Below are 20473 nucleotides of genomic sequence, written 5' to 3'. Positions count from 1 at the left end.
TCGTTGTTGATGAAGATGATAAACAATGTGAAGAGGGCAAGGATATGGTGACATTTTTGCCTCTTCAAGGAAAATTGTGGCAGTCGTGGTGCAAGAAAGACAAAGAATTGACTCGCATGAAGGTAAAGGGGGGCCTAAGTGTTGAGGAATACAAAAGTAACATTTCAATGGAAAAAAACACTAATTAGGGAAGCCCAGCTTGAAAAAGCATTTCCTCTTAATGGTTTTATGAGATCATTGATTGAAATTTTGAACCATAATGCAGGCACAGTAAAAACATACTTTCTGCATTGGCTACGCATATACTTAGATAATATGTCTGCAGATCGCTTATCACAACTTCATCTCACTTATCATCAGGTCTGGACAGCAATAATAGAGTTGAAAAAACAAGGTTCTAACACGATGACCATTGCTACAAAACAATCAGAGTTGGATAAAATATCAGAAGAACTTGATGCCTCTTCATTTGGAATTGATCACGTTTTTAGGGAAGTTGGTCAGATCTACGAAGCTTCACAGACAACGCCATCAGTTGAAAAACTCCCAGCTACTTTGCCAAATATTTCAGCAGAAATGATGATCTCTGGATTTACCCTTGAACTCATGGATGGTGATGCTGCACATGTCCCTCTCATTTGGATTACCTCAATCTTGGACGGAATCATTAATGAAATTGGGAACGTGAAGCTGTTTGTTATCTCAATACTGGGAATACAGAGCAGTGGAAAGTCCATGCTACTTAATGCCATGTTTGGTCTCCAGTTTCCTGTTGGTAGTGGGAGATGCACCCGAGGGGCCTACATGCAGTTAGTGAAGGTGGAGGCAGAGTTCAGTAAACAGCTGGGATATGACTTTGTGCTGATAGTCGACACAGAAGGACTACGTTCTGTAGAGCTGTCAAATGCAACACGTAGTCATGACAATGAGCTGGCAACTTTTGTGATTGGGCTGGGAAACATGACCGTGATCAACATTTTTGGAGAGAACCCTTCTGAAATGCAAGACATTCTACAAATTGCTGTGCAGGCGTTTCTGAGAATGAGGAAGGTGAGGTTATCACCGAGCTGTGTGTTTGTCCATCAAAACATAGGAGAAGTGAATGCTGACGATAAGAACATGGAGGGAAGGAGACGCTTTCAGGAGAAACTCGATGAGATGACCAGCATGGCTGCAGACCAGGAGCAGTGCGCTGTTGCATCATTTGACGCAGTGATCAGGTTTGACGTGAACTCTCAGATCCGTTACTTTGCTCATCTTTGGGAGGGAGACCCTCCGATGGCTCCGCCAAATCCAAGCTACTGTAAAAATATTAAAGACCTTAAAGAAATGTTACTTAGAAATGCGAAAAGAGAAAAAAACAGTCAATGTCTTGAAGATATCAGAATTGAAAGCACGCATTATGGAACTATGGACGGCTTTGCTCGCAGAAAACTTCGTTTTTAGCTTTAAGAACACCATAGAGATTGCAGCTTATACCAAACTGGAAGAAATGTATGGAAAATGGACTTGGGAACTAAGGAGTCATGTTCTTCAGCAGGAAAACAAACTCTATAACAGTATTGATAATAATACAGATGCAATGACACGATCAGAGATTGAACAAAAGATTTTGTCAAACTATCAGGATATCAGGAAGAAAATGGAAGAACATTTCAATAGCGCAGATGATGCAGAATTGTTGGTTCAATGGAAAGTTAAATTCGAAAAAGGATTTGAAACAGTGAAAGAAGAGCTGGTATCTGATGCTTACAAAAACTACTCTTCCCTGATGGCTCAAAACGACGAAAAAAGAATTCTCGATCAGAGATCAAGTTATGAAGATCAGCTTATTAGAAAGAGCAAGGATTTGGCTTCAGAATTGAGAGATAAAAAAGTAAATGAAGAAGAATGGGACAGGGATTTTGATAAAATCTGGAAAGAGTGGATTAAAGTGATAAAAGATGGTATGACCAGCCCTGCAAAACTTGATGTAAAAAGACTAATTGAAAACCTTATTTACTCCGTTCATGCGAATCAAATTCAACACCTAAGTACAGTGATAGGTAACTATGATAAAAGTAAAACATTTGTCGTTAATAAAGACGAACACATTATGATGAACAGACATTACTTCGACATTGTCAGTTACCATTTAAAAAAGGAGGATATTAAGTCAATTAGCAATTTAATTGTTGACATCGAATACCAAGTCAGTAGCTGTATTACTAACCAGGAGAAACATAAAACGAATTACAATCCATCCTATATACATGGAATTTTAGAGGTAATAAATAGATACATACAGGTATTTTCACAATCCAATCAAAGATTTAAGCTCACAGAAAAGTTCAAAATTGATGTATCTGTCCATATATTGGCAGAGGTTGTGGGGCGATATCAGAAAATGCATGATCATTTCCAGAAGGAAAACGACCCATTGGTATACTTCACCAGTAAGAAAGAAGAATACTTCAGCAGCTTCAAAATTCGCTGCCAAGGCGCAACGTCCACAACTATTTTTGTGGATTTTTTGTGTAACAAACTGAAAGCATCAATTCAACAGGCAGTTTATGATAACGTTTGTGTTGACATTGCAGGCAGGATGAAGTCCAAATGTATAGCATTCAACGGAAATCGATCAAAATAAGAAAACTACATCCTAATAGATTTAGCAAAGAAGAAAGATTTTAAAGAATTTGATGAATATATTCACCATCCAAAACAACACTTTCAAAAATACATTACGGAATGTGTAGAAGAGTATTGCAAGGAAAACGATAATGAAATAATTCATGACATGTTAAAGTCAAGTCTTGAGGGTTACACAGCTGATATTACTCGTGCAATTAATAAAGCAACTGAAATTGTACGAGACAACGAGTATGATGCATCTTCATGGCTGGATGTATTTTGCACACAGCTTGATGATGCCATCAAGCTCCCAAGACACACTTTGAACAAAGGCGACTATAGCGAAATAACAGATTTTGAATTTCTTAAATAAAAAATAACAACAGGACTAAAAACCGTGGTTCAAGGATTAAAGGATCAATTTTCTTCAGCATGCTTAAATGATTTGAAACACGTTCAGAAAACACCTCATGAAATACTATTTGGGCAGCTATGTGGGTGCTGGGTGCAGTGCCCATCCTGTAAAGCCATCTGCACAAACACGATGTCCAATCATGATGGAGACCACAGTGTTCCCATTCACCGCCCCAAGGCAGTGTGCGGAGGAAATTGGCATGAAACTGATCACTTTGTCACCGACATCTGCACTAGTTTAGTTGCCAGTAACTGCAGCATAGTGTTTCCAGACAGAAAAATACCATGGAAGGATTATCGTACAGCCGGGCCAAATTATGCTTGTTGGAGCATAACACCAGACTTAACCACACAGCCATATTGGAAATGGTTTGTCTGCACGTTCAAGTCAGACTTAGAAAAGCGCTATAACCTAAAATTTGCAGTGCTGGGAAAAATCCCATCAGATTGGGAATGTTTTAAAGAACATGATGTTATTAAGGATTTAGAGGAACTGTAGGTTGATTAATAAAACTACAAATGAGCATCCTATGTCACAGATGAACTTATGAATACGTGGCTCTGTTTCAAAGTCTGAAGATTTTCATTTTTTATGTTTTTAATAATAACAACGAACATAATTCATCATCAAACAGGAACATCTCTAAAATGGCATGGTATTTAACGATCGTTACATGCATGCATATGTACATACATTTAACTTGAGACATTGTGGATGCTATAGTAAACTAATCATCTGCCTTAGACGTGAATATTTTCACGCAAAGTAAATATATGCATCTTTTTAAGTAATCCATAAAGAAATATCTACAATAATTCCCAATGTGTTTATTCCTCTATACCCTTGTTTTGTTTAAACGTGCATTTTGTTTGTGATGCACTTCAAATGTAAATACAAAATTAAGAATAGAAATGTCAATGAAAGTGGTAAATTACACATCAGCTAACTACGTGCTTAATATTAAATTGTGTTTCTACTTTAACATTTGTAATTGAAATCTAAAATCAATATTGCATGTTTTAATGGTAAATTTGTGCTTCAAGTTCCCACAAATACTCACCAGCCTTGCGCTTTCTTCTTGTTTGTGTCGGACTCCTATTTCATGATGCAGAACCTTCTCCCCTGGGTACTCTCTTCCAGAGCTTTAATCACCTGCCCATCCCCTCTCATGAATGCCCAAGACAGGTATTTTGCCTCTCACGATCGTTCTTTTCAGACTTTTATGTTCATCCAAAATTGCTTCGGCATGAGCATAATACTATATTTCCATGGGATAGCATATGGCCAGTTGAAGTCAAATCCAAAGCTGAAAAGGTTCCAATATTATCAAGTATTCCGTTCTCAGCATGGATATCTGCCAAATATAACATTTAAGTAAATGTTGAAACATCTTTACCAGTAACTTCTTCTTTGCTGCAGCAATTCTGTCTTGCTGAATGCCATTTTTCCATTTGAATAATGATATCACTATAACGCACAATTCATTAGTTTGCTCTCTAATTATACATTCAAAAGACCCACAAATAATACATATGTGAGTAAATACAACACAATTTCAGCAAACCTCAGGGTACTGTAATTCTATAATCGGAACAAATGCTTCCAATGACTAGAAAGGCACCACATGGGACACAAAAATTAGCGGGGTTTACAAGGCTCTTAGAATTTACAAAATTAAACAACATTGTACTGATCAACACCATTCACCCCCACAAATAATCAAGAAGATCAATGTAGCACTCATGTTGTGGTGTATTTCACTACTGGACTGACGATACAGGATTGTAAAACCATTTTCAGTCAAATAAAAAGAGTGGATATTTCTCTGGGGCAGACATTGGAAGTGACGGTGGCTTAATCATGATGGTCACAATCAAACTCAGAAAGAATTTCAGGGAAAAGAGCACAAGAGCGAGATATGACTTGGACAAACTCTACAACCGACAGATAAAGGCAGAATATTAAGCAATGATTTAAATAAGGTTTGCGCAATGACTAATGTTAGCGCTACATTAAGTTACGGATGATTTCATGTAATATCACAATAAAGGGCCAAAATATGTTATTAACAAGGCTTGGGAGTTTAAACAGCAATGAGTGACTAAGGGGGGCATGTACCGACGTGACTAGTCATGGCATTTGAAATCCAAGAGACCTGATGGAGAAGACGATACAATGATCAATCATCCACTAAACAATCCTATCAGAACTGCAAAATGTAAACAAATACAAAATAAGGTCAAAACATTCAACTATTTTTTTCTCGACAGAAACAGAAGAAATCTCTTGAGACTGTTAAGAAACTCATCAAATAGAACCAGTCAATAAAATCAGCAACATAAATATTTAGCAACTTATTTGCAAACAGTAACACATTTACGCACTCTAATCTCAAAACCTCTTATGGATATTGGTCGCGAAAGCCTCCGTGTTAAACTGAGTAACACAAACAGGCAGAAAATATGACTCACCCAAATATCAATGTTGCTGAAATGATGTGCTTCCAAAATGTCGTGTCGCTGATGGGATGTGAAAAAATATTTGTTGAATGTTCATGTTGAGGTACAGATATTGGAGAGATGTGCATTGTGACCCTATTGATTTTGGAACTTTTACTCGAATAATTATGTTATGATACAAAGTATCCAAGTCACAGTAAGGTTGGCAGCATACTGTGAAATATCTGTCGAAGCACAGAGGAACTTTCAACCACATTTTCTAGGGCACAGTCGAAGTTAAGAGAGGTTGGCCAATGGTCAACATCGTGCATTAGACGTAAATATCAAAGGCATACATGTAGATCACAAGAAACTGATAACAGTGGAATTGGTTGATACATCACTGGCACACCTACGACATTACAAGTTAAGTAAACAAAACTCACATTTGTAGTCTTTAACTCTTATCCACTCTATATCTCTGGTCTCTGTTTGTGCTATGAAAAAGGGCCATTGCCACGAATAATCTGTTTTATATATATATATAAAAATGTGCATTTATGGCAGTGCTATTGATTTTTTAAACCAAACGTCCAGTAACCTATGATAATGACGATAACAACATTTTCATACGTGGACATATAATCATACAGGTTGGTAAATGTGAAGAAATAGTAACAGTTTTGCATACAATTAATAACATTTCTACGTTTGATGCATCGAAGTCAATAGGCTGTATGACTTGAGGGGAGGACTTGTGCATTATAATATTTTTAGGTGATTTTCAGATAAGCGTAGGAGCAAATATTGTCCACGCTGCCTACTCATCTTCCTCTCTTCCAGATCCATTGTCAGTTATTGCAAAGTCTACATTATTTTTAACGCCACAATTTGCATAGTATGAAGATAGAAACAACTGCATATTAAGTGTAACACATAATCAAAATAAATGGACAAAAGAAACAACTTTAAAATGTGAATGAGTGGAAGCTGGATCAAGAAAACGACAAATGCAGAGTTCTATTAAATATCAACGAATAGGCTGAGACCAATAAGTAGAACACATTAATCCTCTGGGCATTGTTGGCAATACAGGCGGCAGGAAGACGTCACTTTGAAGGGATATGGAAGACGATGAAGAAGACGATAGAGATGGATTCATAAAAGCAACTAATAAAAGTGGCATCATTGCTAACGAATGCTTCAGAAGGGTGGACAAGTAGAAAGATCAAGTTCTACAACTGCCAACCGCTTACATAGACAACACAAATTGTTGACTTTGATATAATTATTTTACACGAAACTTAATATTTTACTTCATTAACAACTTTAAGTTATTTACATCTATTGCCAATTTTGTCATTGTAGATAAGGTGCGTGAGCAATTGGGAGTTGTTCTGGAATTTGAGTTATTTTCGATCGCATGCAACTTTATATATACATAGAGTAAGATGATACTACCTGAATACAAAACAGGAATATATTGTACATCTTTACGTCATATTTACGAAGTGGAGTGTTGGCATAGTGCTTTGCTATCTGCCATATCATATTTGTCATCTGGGCATCTTATATTTTGTGGCAATAAGAATCTGATTTCAATAATATGGTTGGTATTCTAACAACCAATGAACTAAGGATTATTTTGATGTCGCATTTTTTTGTTTAGCTAATCTTGATTGTATAATGCTGAAGAGGTCACAGTTATTTTATGAATTAATACTTGTTTGTATGTTTCGGAGCATGGACGTTATATAGTGGTTGTGCAAATAGATACAAAACATATCAGTTTAATAAAATATGTGTTCAAAGTCACAATTCAATGTTTTATTGGGGCCATAACTATCGGTTTTAATCAATACATTTATAAGAATAAAACTATTTACGTATTTTGTCTTTTAATGAAAGCAGCATTTCAAAGTGGTGAACAAGACAGACACGAAATACAAAACACACCAAGGGACAATTGAAAAATGTAAAAAAATGAGACGATCAAAATAGTGAAGATATGGCAAGGAATGTGGGGAACGTTGGGTTCTGTTTTGGAAAAAAAAAGGTCCCAAAGAGAGTTGTATTCTATTTGCATTGTTCTTCGAGTTCAATTGCCTTGCTTTTTAAATAATCCACAGCATCAGGTTTAAGAATCCACATTACTTGTAAGTCTATATCAAGGATTGCGTATTTATTAGAACAATTCTTCAAAGAGTAGATTTTACCTCTCCCTCCACCAGCCACTAAGGCACACTGGTGGTTGTTGTAAAGAAGCCCGATGGTTCACTGAGGTTTTGCTTAGTTCTTAGCCACCTAAATCAGGTGACTTTGGATGATACTTATCCCCTGCCGAGTATTAACGACTCATTGGAGGCATAAGCAGGGTCAATTCGTATTTGTTCGTTCGTTTCTCAATCCGCTAGTCCTGGTGAGGGTCGTGGCGGCAGCATGTTGCGTAGGGCAGTCCAGACCTCCCTTTACCTGGCAATGGACTCCAGCACGACTATACACTACACTATACTCTACACTATACACTGCTATACACTACACTACACACTGCTATACACTACAGTTATATGCAATACAATACACTATTATACACTACTATACTAGACGCTACACTATACACTACATTACTATACACTACTAGACACGTACTCTAGCTCGACAGTCCCGCTAGCGTGTCCGGGGATGCCCCCGGGGTCTTCGCCCAGTGGGACGTGCCCGGTAGAGTACCAGAGGGAGTCTATCGGAGGGCATCCTAACCAGGTGCCTAAACCACCTCAACTGGCTCCTCTCAATCCGGAGGAGCAGCAGCTTGACTCTGAGACTCTCCCAGATTACCGAGCTCCTTACCCGATCACGGAGAGTGAACCTGGCATCCCTGGTGAGAAACCAATTACCCAAGGATCATGTTCCGGATCCATCGCTGAGTCTGAGCCAGTTCTGCAACAGACTCAAAACAGTGTTGTTTCAGAGAGCTTACTTCAATGTGTGATCAATGCGCATTCGTAATGGACTGGACTCATAAGACTGCGCAATATCAAATGCTCTTACTTCTTACTTAAACATGACCATAGGTTAGAGTGGGAATGTAGATCGATGTGTAAACCACTTCACTACCACAAAATGGTACAGTGCCCGCAACACGGTGGGCGCCGCACCAATCCGCCTGCCAATATCACGCTCCCACTCACCATCACTCAACTTCTCCACTGAGGGCAGCTGTTCCCCCCTTCCCTGGAGAGAAAAATCCACCGTATCCCGTGAGTGAACCATGACACAAGATTTGGAGGTACTGATCCTCATCTCAGCTGCTTCACACTCGACATGAGCAGAATTCCAATAACATCTCACCATTCGGGTTCAGGTCAGGGGGGGCATTCCTCCCAATCATGCCTCTCCAGGTATCTCCATAATTTCCCACGTGAGCATTTAAGTCGCCCAGTAAGACTATGGAGCTGGTAGACGGCACTCTGTCCAGCAGTGCACCCACCATCTCCAAAAAGGCCGAATACTCTGAACCGCTGCTTGGCGCATAAGCACAGACAACAGTCAGCGTTTTCCTTTCTGAGATCCGAAGTCTCATTGAGGGGACACTCTCATCCACTCTGGCAAACTCCAACTGAACAGCACCCAGCTGGGGGCTTGTGAGTATCCCTACACCCGCTCGGGTCCTCTCACCAGTGGTCACTCCCGAATAGGAAACCACCCCCGATCAAGAAGTTTGTTTCCAGTGCCAATGCTGCATGTGGAAGTGAGACCGGCTATATCTAGTCGGTACTTTTCCACGTCCTCCACCATTTCTGACCCCGTCCCAATAGCAAGTGTCCATCACCATGGTCCAGCCCATCTGAGACCATCCCTTTTCCTGCCAAACTGGCATCGTACCCACCCCTCACCCTTTTGTCCTGTGGATGGTGCGCCCGCAGTACTGGGAATCGATAACGACCACGCTAAATAACGGAATCGATTCCCTGATATATGTACTGACGTTATCACAGGTGTGTGCAATCGATTCTCTGATATCCCGATCATACTCAATCGTATCAAATATTAACATTGTGGGTATCGATTTCCCCAAGAGGAATCGACAACGACCACGCCATTAACCAGAATCGCTTAACTTCACTGCTATAATATATACTGACGTCACTACAGGAAGGCAGAATCGATTATCTTCGACTTCTATTCATCCGTATTGGAATCGAACAGTGGATATGGATCTCAACCAAGAGGAAACAATAACAAACGGGCTATAAACTGCAATCGATTTCCTGACATATGGAGTGAAGTCTTCATATGTGTATGGAATTTATACTCTGCTATCCTGATCATGATTTGAAGCTTTCGTGACTGCAATGATTCATACTCTTTGGTTTTATTCGGTAAAGTCACGTAGATAAAATAAAACAAAATAAGAGAAAACAATTAAATCACAACGTTTCGGAGGCAACACAAGCTTCCGTCTTCAGGTGGAAAAGTCAACGCAGAATATCTGTGTCAGGAGCACAGTTCAGAGACGACCAGGATTACATACAGGTTAAGGGAGGGGGGATGAGTCAGTAAGAGGGCGTGGGTGGGTGGGAGGGCTGGGTTAAGCAGCCTTTTGATAGAATGCTGCGGGTAACAACCACTTCACACTGCACGAGAGTGGGTAAAACCCACCCTTTGTTATGCTACGTGGGGGGGAATTTGAAAGCGGGGAGGAATGTGAAAGCGGCGGCAAACGGCTGTTCAATTATAAGGTAGCTAAAGTTTGATATACAACCACTGAGAAAAGGAGATGGCTGTACAAAAAATTGAAAGGCAGCTAACGTTTGACTTGATTTATAACATCTTTCCAGTGATTGCTCAATTTGAAACCATCCTCTCGGTTGAAGTTGTGTCTGTGTTTGTAAATCTGGATGGCCTCGTGGACAAATCTCTGATAACCTGTAGGTTTGCAGACCACCTTGGTATCGGAGAAAACAATGTCATGATCACCCACAGCGTTGTAACAATGATCAGCCACGGCAGAAGAATTTGTTCTGCCGTGTTTCAAATCTGATTTGTGCTCGCGAATTCGGTCAGAGACATGTCGCTTTGTCTCCCCGATTAATCAGGCAGGAACTTTGACCTTTGTACCCAGAGTTATGGCTTGGTGGCAACACCGCGAACAGCAAAGCCTTGCCTATCGCAGAGCTTATGTTCTTAAAAAATATCTGCTATCGGTAAATCCGCGATAGGCAAACTCAACGACAATGGGAACACTCGGGATTGGTTCATGGTTCGTAAAATGACACCCCTCTCATTTCCTTTCATGGGATAAACCCAGACATTAAACATTAAGTATTTTTAATGTAAACTGATTAATATTTTCTCGTGTTAAATACATATTGTATGGTAAATGTATAGAATGAAATAAAAAGAAAGAATATAGCGTATACAATACTATACATGTATACAGTACTGTACGCTAGAGAAAGATATCTTGGGCGGCTGAACCTCCACCGCCTCCTCGCTGTGGGCTGGGAACACCGCGTGGCCTGAGAGCCGCGATGGGTCTCTGCAGATTCTCTTGACAAAATTATCATGACATGGCTATCACTCATTCCCCCATTCATTCAATCAATTCATAATTTACTAGATTTGTGTGCGTGTCTCCCCATATGTCTCTGTGCTAACCCGTGATGCTTGGATGTCGATATATGTGTATGCAGTCTGTTTTCCAGCACTCTCTTGGATTTCACACTTAACTTATAATTTAGCAATCTTTGAAATAACATATTCAAACAGACCATGCGTCAATTGTGTTTTGACCGACCGTCTGTGTTGCTTTATATAGTTTCTAAATTTTGCTAAACCCTCTTTGATTTAGTGTGCTCCTCCGTCTTTGTATCCCCTTGTGTATCTGTTAATTCCCTCTATTTGGGTGTCTGTATATATATCTGCGGTTATGTGTTTCCTCTCTCTCTTAAATTTAGCTCTTCTGTACCTGATGAAGATTGATTGTGTTGCAATCGAAACGTCGTATAGTATTAGTATAGTATTATGTTATTTTATGTCTTATTTCTACGTGACTTTACCGACAAAAACAAAGAGTATCATAATTTACTGTCAATAATTTGGATTTCACCAAATTCACGCATCAAAGATTTGCCCAATACTTCCCATCATATATTTCATTTACCCTATCCCCACCATTACATTCATTGGTTAAGGCGCTGTGTAAACTACAAAAAACAGGTTCAGCCTGGACGTAAAAGCAACGTCAATAACAAAGCAGGCAGTTATAAAAGAAGTGCTGCATGGCGCCACGCTATCAAAATAAGTAAATATGCAAACTATACTACGAACTACATTTGCTTACAAATCAACAGAACCAACCCAACTAAGATATGTATTATTGGGAGGACGTGATCAACCAGGTAAAGTGTTAACTGTTGTTCTTCTTCTTTGGTTCTTTCGGTAAAGTCACGTAGAATGAGAATAAAATAATAAATTGATAAAATAAAATAACACAATAATATTCTCACGACGTTTCGGCCACAACACAAGCGGCCTTCATCAGGTGAAGGGAGCGAGACTGTCTGGTAGGACAGCGCTGGAGTGAGAGAGCCACGTTCAGATCACGGCTTTTAAGCTGTGTGAGAGGAACAAAGAGCCTTGACGAAGGAATTAGCATAAAATTTAGCATTGAAAAGGCTGAATGATTAGCTTGTGACTGGTCACAGAAATAGCTATGTTAAAAGTTAAAGCATACACATCCGCAGAGGCACCCATTGTTAAAAGGAATTAGCATATAATTTAGCATTGAAATAGCTAAATTAAGGCATTCGCTTGTAACTGCTACAGAAATAGTTACGTTGAAGTCAGAGCATACACATTCACCGAGGCACTTAGTACAAATCAAAACAGGAGAATTTAGCATTTAAATAACTAGGCGAATTTAGCATTGAAATAACTGGGTGATTTGCTGGTGACTGGTCACAGAAATGACTACACATCTGAGCTATTCACAGTACTATATAGTGAACCAATAAAAACTAAAATATAAATTACCTTCATGTTATCAATAAACTCTATATTCTCCAATCAGCTAAGCTACCAACCATAAGTCGTTATATATCACAATGCTATATGGCGAAAAAATGGGTGGATTCTTACCCTCAAATGTCCATACCACGGATAGCTACGGGCCCCGTTCAGACGGACGAGTTCGTCCATGGTCGGAACAGAGGAGGGGGAGAGAGACAGCTGCGAAGCCCTAGTATACTCCATGTTGTAAACCATACCATTAACCGTGGTGTGAGAGGTATTAAGAGGCAATGCTGGCGAAAGAGCTGCGGTTGAAATTGTCTCTGTGCTTGTATATGTGAATGGCCTCATGAACGAATCTCTCATGGTAGCCAGTTGGTTTGCAAAGAACCTCCGTCTTGGAGAAGTCAATGTCATGTGAGCCCACTGAATTGTAACAGCGGCCGAGGAGTTCGTCTTACCGTGTTTCAAGTCTGCTTTATGTTCGCGGATGCGGTCCGAGATATGTCTTTTGGTTTCTCCAATGTAGCTACTACCACAGAGGCACTTTAGTTTGTAAACGCCCGGGTACTGTATGTCTGGAAGAGCATCTTTTACAGATGGAACTAAATCACGGATTTTGTGTACTGTGTTGAATCGGACCTGGATCTTGTGTTTATTCAGGATTTTGGAGATCTTTTTAGTGACCCCTGCAATGTAGGGTAAGGTGATGGTTTTGAGTGGCTCCACAAGAGGATCCTTCTTCATGACTGGAGTGATGGCTTTGCGGATTGTGTAGTCGGAGTAGCCATTAGCCCTGAGAGCCTGGTGTACGTGCTTGAGTTCACTGGTAATGTGTTCCTGGTCGGAAATGCATTGGGCTCTATGGTATAGAGTCTTGATGAGGCAGTTCTTCTGGGATGGATGGTGGTGGGAATCCGGTTTCAAGTAAGCATCTGTATGGGTAGCTTTCCTGTAGACAGAGTGGCTCATTGAACCATCATGTCTCCTTTTAATTAAGACATCCAGAAAGGGTAGTTTGCCATCTTTTTCGACCTCCATGGTAAATCTGATGGCTGGGTGTATGGAATTGATGTGGTCGCGGAATTGGTCTAGAGCAGGCTGGCCATGTGGCCAGATGACAAAGGTGTCATCAACGTACCTCTTCCATAAGGTCGGGCGTAGAGTGGCAGTCTGGATGGCGTCAGTTTCAAATTTTTTCCATGAATACGTTGGCTACAACCGGAGATAGGGGGGAGCCCATTGGGGTGCCCTCAGTTTGTTTGTAGAAAGTTCCATTCCAGGTGAAGTATGTGTTGGTTAAGCAATGTCTCACCAGGGGGGGTACATCAGTATGCAGTCCTTGATGAACCAGGTCTTCAATGATAGCGATGGTGTCAGGTACCGGGACTTTGGTGAACAAGGACACCACATCAAAACTGACAAGCACAGAGACAATTTCAACCGAGAAGATGGATTCAGGCTTAGTAACCACTGGAAAGATGTGTTAAATCATTTCTGTTCTTAATTAATTGTAATTTTACGATGACCTTCAGACCGCAGCTCTTTCGCCAGCATTGCCTCTTAATACCTCTCACACCACGGTTAATGGTATGGTTTACAACATGGAGTATACTAGGGCTTCGCAGCTGTCTCTCTCCCCCTCCTCTGTTCCGACCATGGACGAACTCGTCCGTCTGAACGGGGCCCGTAGCTATCCGTGGTACGGAAATTTGAGGGTAAGAATCCACCCATTTTTTCGCCATATAGCATTGTGATATATAACGACTTATGGTTGGTAGCTTAGCTTATTGGAGAATATAGAGTTTATTGATAACATGAAGGTAATTTATATTTTAGTTTTTATTGGTTCACCATATAGTACTGTGAATAGCTCAGATGTGTAGTCATTTCTGTGACCAGTCACCAGCAAATCACCCAGTTATTTCAATGCTAAATTCGCCTAGTTATTTCAATGCTAAATTCTCCTGTTTTGATTTGTACTAAGTGCCTCGGTGAATGTGTATGCTCTGACTTCAACGTAACTATTTCTGTAGCAGTTACAAGCGAATGCCTTAATTTAGCTATTTCAATGCTAAATTCTATGCGAATTCCTTTTAACAATGGGTGCCTCTGCGGATGTGTATGCTTTAACTTTTAACATAGCTATTTCTGTGACCAGTCACAAGCTAATCATTCAGCCTTTTCAATGCTAAATTTTATGCTAATTCCTTCGTCAAGGCTCTTTGTTCCTCTCACACAGCTTAAAAGCCGTGATCTGAACGTGGCTCTCTCACTCCAGCGCTGTCCTACCAGACAGTCTCGCTCCCTTCACCTGATGAAGGCCGCTTGTGTTGTGGCCGAAACGTCGTGAGAATATTATTGTGTTATTTTATTTTATCAATTTATTATTTTATTCTCATTCTACGTGACTTTACCGAAATAACCAAAGAAGATGAATCATTGCAGTCACGAAAGCTTTAAATCGAAATGTTAACTGTTGTGTTAGCCGACTCTCTGAGTTGCATCGCATTCCTAAGTTTGCTAAATTTGATGTCTCAGCTTCTTTTTCTCCCTCTGACCTAAGACGATTGCTTGCGTGGCAATCGGATCACCTCTCTCTCTTCCGCATGTTCCCTCTTTGGATTTCACCCCCACCCTCTTGCCCATTGCGGTAACCCCCCTCCTTCCCCCTCTCGGACCTATATAATATCTCGTCACAGCAGCTTATTTCTCTCTCTCTCACCTGAAGACGATTGCTTGTTGTTGCGATCGAAACGCCATTTTTTTATTTTATACCTACGTGACTTTACCAAAATAACCAAAAAGTATGGATTCCTGCAGTCACGAAAGCTTCAAATCAACATGTTGTAAATGTTGGAGATTTACTCTGCAACACACCGATGGCCTGACATAGAAACTAATTGGCACGTTTTGTTTACGTGACAAATCTTATTGGTTGGTGGTGGCGGGTTCCGACACATTTATATGTACACGATCTGACCCAAAAATCTTAATCATATCTCATAATACGCTTGGGGGCATTGTTCCTGTAACACTCTGCCCTCTGGTTGACTGGGTTGTTCGCGGTGACGCCACGCACTGCAACAAATCAGCGTGTGCAATGGGACTCCAGAAGATAATTTAAATTAGCACCATCGCACAGGTGAGACACCCTGTCCATGCAATAATTAATCATCCTGTGCTGCAAAATGCAACATTATTTGCAGCTCACCGTCATAACACTTTACGGTCATTCCCCGCTTTACGCACGGGTTCTGTTCCTGAGGATCGTTCATTGGTTCAACTGATCGTAAGTTGACACACTCATTGCACAAAATGAACCCTACTTGCATTGGCGAAATGAACTGCCGAACTATTTGGTTTGGTGGAGCAATCCTTCGCCAGCTGTAATGAGTCTTAAAATCACCACGGAGAGTGTGTGTGCGTGTTGAAAGTGTGTGTTGAGAGTGTGTGTGTGTTGAGAGTGCGTGTGTTGAGAGTGTGTGTGTTGAGAGTGCGTGTGTTGAGAGTGCGTGTTAGGAGAGTGTGTTGAGAGTGTGTGTTGAGAGTGTGTTTTGGGAGTGTGTGTGTTGAGAGTGTGTGTTGAGAGTGCGTGTTTTGGGAGTGCGTGTGTTGAGAGTGCGTGTTTTGAGAGTGTGTGTGTTGAGTGTGTGTGTTGTGAGTGAGTGTGTGTGTGTTGGGAGTGTGTGTGTTGGGAGTGTGTTTGTTAAGAGTGTGTGTGTACGCACGTGCGTGTATGTTGTGGATACGGTAGTGTAGCGGTTAGCGCTACGTTGCGCTACGAACCTGGCGACCCGAGTTCGATTCCCACTCATGCGCAACCGAAGTGACGATTATCTAAACCAGTCCTGGGCCTCCCCGAGGTCGACTCAGCCTAAAATGAGTACCGAGTGTGGTGTGGAAACATCGCCACAAGGTAGACAAAGGCGGTCAGGCGTGGTGCAGGCCACCCACCATGTCGTGTGCCGTGCCGGCCTTCATCCGGTGTTCGCTAACTGCACTTGCCCCAATAGTCTATTACAGGCTATACGGGGGATCTTTGTTTTATTTTGCGTCAGGAGTGGCGCTGTAGCGATTAGCGATATAGTGCGTTAAAAACCTGCCGAGCTGAGTTCCCTTCCCGCACACGGCCACCACCAGTGACGATGATCTAAACCGATCTTGGGCCTCCCCAAGGTCGACTCAACCTTAAATAAGTACCTGATGCGGTGTGTAAACATCGCCACTGGGGAAACAAAGGCGGTCAGGCGTGGTGCTGACCACCCACCCTCGTTTGTAGTGCCGGCCTTCATAGGTGCTACTCGCTAACAGTTAAGGCGAGGCAGGGGATCTTTGTCTAAATGTGTATGCGTGTTAAAAAGCGTTTACTGATAAGTAGCGATCTGATCCTCATCATGACATTCTCAAGGAACTTCCGCGGGTTACTGCTAGTTATGAATATCGGTCGCGAAAGCCGACTACGATGTGTCAAACTAACATCGATAAGATCGGCGATTCTATCGCAGTCGTTTCTATTGCACCATAGCACCCCCTGCCACCGCGGGACGCATTTGATCGATCGGTATGCAGGATCAGGATCCTTGAGAATCTCCTCCGCTCGCGACGCGAACATTTGCAAATTTTGTGAACAAATTGGGTTACACTCAAATTGCTCGTTGTAGCGAAATATCGTCAAGAGAACGCTCGTTAAGCGAAACACACCTGTATACAGTGTACACACAGCACACTGTATATGAGCGTTTACACAATGTATGCACAGTTCACACCAGCGTATACACACACAGTACACCACACATTCTTTAGAATGTAAAGACAGCCAGTACATTCACTCTCACAATCCGATTCTATAAGAATAGGTGTTCCCCCAATGCACTCAGGACAATGAGAGCTCGGGGTGAGCAGCTACATCATGGGACCTCCTTTGCCAGTAGCAAAATATGATAATAGCTTGTTAAACACCAAACATAAACCTTTTGCTTCGGTGTTTAACAACTTAACCCCTGTTTTGTTGCTAGAAAAAAATGGAAAAACCTATTTTCATATTTTGGTACTGGCAAAGGAAGTCCCATGGTGAGTGAGTGGAGTATGTATGTTCTCCTCCTGTTATAAAGAGTGAGTGGCGTTTGGGTGATCTCTCCATGTTCTGCAGAATTTGAGCGAGTGGAGTTGGTATGTTCTCCCCCTGTTATAAAGTGTTATAGTGAGTGGAGTTTGCATGATCTCCCCTTGTTCTACAGAGTGAGTGCAGTTTTTATGTTCTTCCCCTGTTCTCCAGTGTCAGTGAGTAAGCGGAGTTTGTATGCTCTCCCCTTGTTATGTAGTGTGAGTGAGTGGAGTTTATATGTTCTCCCCCTGTTCTGTAAAGTGTGAGTGGAGTTTGTATGATTTCCGCCTGTTCTGTAGTAAGAGTGTGTAAGTTAGTTTGTATGATCTCCCCCTGTTCCACATAGTAATAGTGGAGTTCATATATTGTCCCCGTGTTATACAGTGAGTGTAGTTTGTATGATCTCCCCTTGTTCTACAGTGAGAGTAAGTGAGTGGAGTTTGTATGATGTCTCCCTGTTCTGTAGTGTTAGTGGAGTTTGCAAGTTTTACCCCAGTAGTGCAGAATATGATTTAGTGAGTGGAGTTTGTATGTTCCCCGCTGTTCTGCAGAATGTGAGTGGAAACTGTATGATCTCCGCCTGTTCCGTAGTGTGCGAGTGAGTGAAATTTGTATGATCATCACTTGTTTTACAGAGTGAGTGAGTGGAGTGTATATAATCTCCCCGTTCTAAAGAGTAAGAGTGAGTGAGTGGAGTATGTGCATTCTCCCGATGTTATAAAGGGTTAGTGAGTGGAGTTTGCATGATCCCCCCTTGTTCTACAGGGTGAGTGGAGTTTGTATGTTCTCCGCATCTTATGCAGAATGTGAGCGAGTGGGTTTGTATGTTTTCCCCATGTTATATAGAGTGAGGGGCGTTTGTATTATTTCACCCTGTTCTGCAGTGTGAGTGAGTGGAGTCTGTATGTTCTTCCCCTGTTCTTCAGTGAGATTGAGTGAAGTTTGTATGATTTCCCCCTATTACGGAGTGAGAGTGAATGAACGGAGTGTGTTGTATGTTCTCTCCATGTTCTCCAGTGTCAGTGAGTAAGTGAAGTTTGTATGATCTTCCTTTGTTCTACAGTGAGTGGAGTTTATATGATCTCCCCTTGTTCTGCAAACTGTGAGTGGATTTTGGACAATTCACCCCCGTTCCGAATAGCGTGAGTGTAGTTTGTATGATGCCTCCCTGTTCTGTAGTGTGAGTTCGTGGATTTACATGTTCTCTCCCCATTCTGCAGAATATGATTGAGTGAGTGGAGTTTGCATGATCTCCCCTTGTTCTACAGAGTGAGTGAGTGGAGTTTGTATTATTTCCCCCTGTTACGTAGTGTGAGTGAGTGGAGTTTGCATGTTCTCCCCTTGTTCCGTAGTGAGAGTTTGTATATTCTCTCCATGTTTTTAAGAGTTAGAGTGAGTGTAGTTTGTATGATTTTCGGTTGTTCCACAGTGAAAGTGAGTGGAGTTTGTATGATCTCCGCCCGTTATAAAGTGTTATAGTGAGTGGAGTATGAATGTTCTCCCCCTGTTATAAAGAGTAAGTGAGTGGAGTTTGCATGATCTCCACTTGTTCAACTTAGTGAGTGTAGTTCGTATGTTCTTCCCTTGTTCTCCAGTGAGATTGAGTGGAGTTTGAATTATTTCCCCCTGTTCTGTAGTGAGAGTGAATGAGCAGAGTTTGCATGTTCTCTCCATGTTATAAAGAGTTACAGTGAGTGTAGTTTGTATGATTTTCTCTTGTTCTACAGTGAAAATGAGTGGAGTTTGTATGATCTCCCCCTGTTATTAAGTTTTATAGTGAGTGGAGTTTGCATGATCTCCCCATGTTCTGTGAGTGGAGTGCGTATGTTCTCCCCTGTTATGTAGCGTGAGTGAGTGGAGTTTCTATGATGTCTCCTTGTTCTGTCGTGTGAGTGATTGGAGCTTGCATGTTCTCTTCCCTTCTGCAGCATATGATAAGAGTGAGTGGAATTTGTATGATCTCCCCTTGCTTGTAGTGTGAGTGAGCGAGTGAGTGGAGTTTACATGATCTTTCCCTATTCTTAAGAGTAAGAGTGAGTGGAGTATGCATGTTCTACCCCTGTTCTGCAGTGTGAGTTAGTGGAGTTTGTATGTTCTCCCATTGGTATAAAGAGTTAGTAAGTGAAGTTTGTATGATCTCCCCTTGTTCTGTAGTGAGAGTGAATGAGCGGAGTTTGTATGTTCTAATCGTGTTATAAATATTTCGAGTGAGTGCAGTTTGTATAATTTTCCGTTGTTCTACAGTGAGTGAGCGGGGTTTGTATGATCTCCCCCCGTTATAAAGTGTTATAGTGAGTGGCGTTTGCATGATCACCGCTTGTTCTACAGTGAGTGAGTTCAGTTTGTATGTTCTTAGCCTGTTCTCCAGTTTTTATGCTCTCCCCTTGTTACGTAGTGTGAGTGAGTGGCGTTTATATGTTCTCCCCCTGTTCTGCAAAGTGTGAGTGAGTAGATTTTGTACATTCCCCCCCCCCCCCATTCCGAATAGCGTGAGTGGAGTTTGTATGATGCCTCCCTTTTCTGTAGTGTGAGTTCGTGGATTTACATGTTCTCTCCCCATTCTGCAGAATATGATTGAGTGGAGTTTGTATGATTTCCCCCTGTTCTGTAGTAAGAGTGTGTGAGTTAAGTTTGTACGTTCTCCCTCTGGTATAAAGAGTTAGTGAGTGAAGTTTGTATGATCTCCCCTTGTTCTGTAGTGAGAGTGAATGAGCAGACTCTTTGGTTCTTTCGGTACTGCACGTAGGTATAAAACATTGTTGTTTTATACCTACGTGACTTTACCGAAAGAACCAAAGAGTATGGATCCCTGCAGAGTTTGTATGTTCTAACCGTGTTATAAAGAATTAGAGTGAGTGCAGTTTGTACAATTTTCTGTTGTTCTATAGT

The 20473-nt window shown here is 41.3% G+C and overlaps 1 protein-coding gene across 1 annotated transcript; it reads left to right on the top strand.

The window, feature by feature from the left end:
- The first annotated feature begins 86 nt into the window (after positions 1-86).
- On the top strand, positions 87-1569 carry LOC142922941 (interferon-induced very large GTPase 1-like). The gene has a single exon (XM_076063882.1). The coding sequence runs from the start codon at positions 229-231 to the stop codon at positions 1444-1446; it is 1218 nt and encodes a 405-aa protein (XP_075919997.1). The 5' UTR covers positions 87-228; the 3' UTR covers positions 1447-1569.
- The last annotated feature ends 18904 nt before the right edge of the window (positions 1570-20473 follow it).

The sequence above is a fragment of the Petromyzon marinus genome, unplaced genomic scaffold (assembly GCF_048934315.1).
Source record: "Petromyzon marinus isolate PM22_M1 ecotype Great Lakes invasive population unplaced genomic scaffold, UKy_Petmar_22M1.pri1.0 PM_Scaffold_23, whole genome shotgun sequence".
In the NCBI taxonomy this organism is placed as follows: Eukaryota; Metazoa; Chordata; class Hyperoartia; order Petromyzontiformes; family Petromyzontidae; genus Petromyzon; species Petromyzon marinus.
The sequence above is the reverse complement of the archived record's forward strand: the minus strand, read 5'-3'. Positions and strand labels throughout refer to the sequence as shown.

Excerpts from the sequence above, each read along its gene's own strand:
- LOC142922941 (XM_076063882.1), top strand. The coding sequence starts at position 229 with ATGAGATCATTGATTGAAATTTTGAACCATAATGCAGGCACAGTAAAA.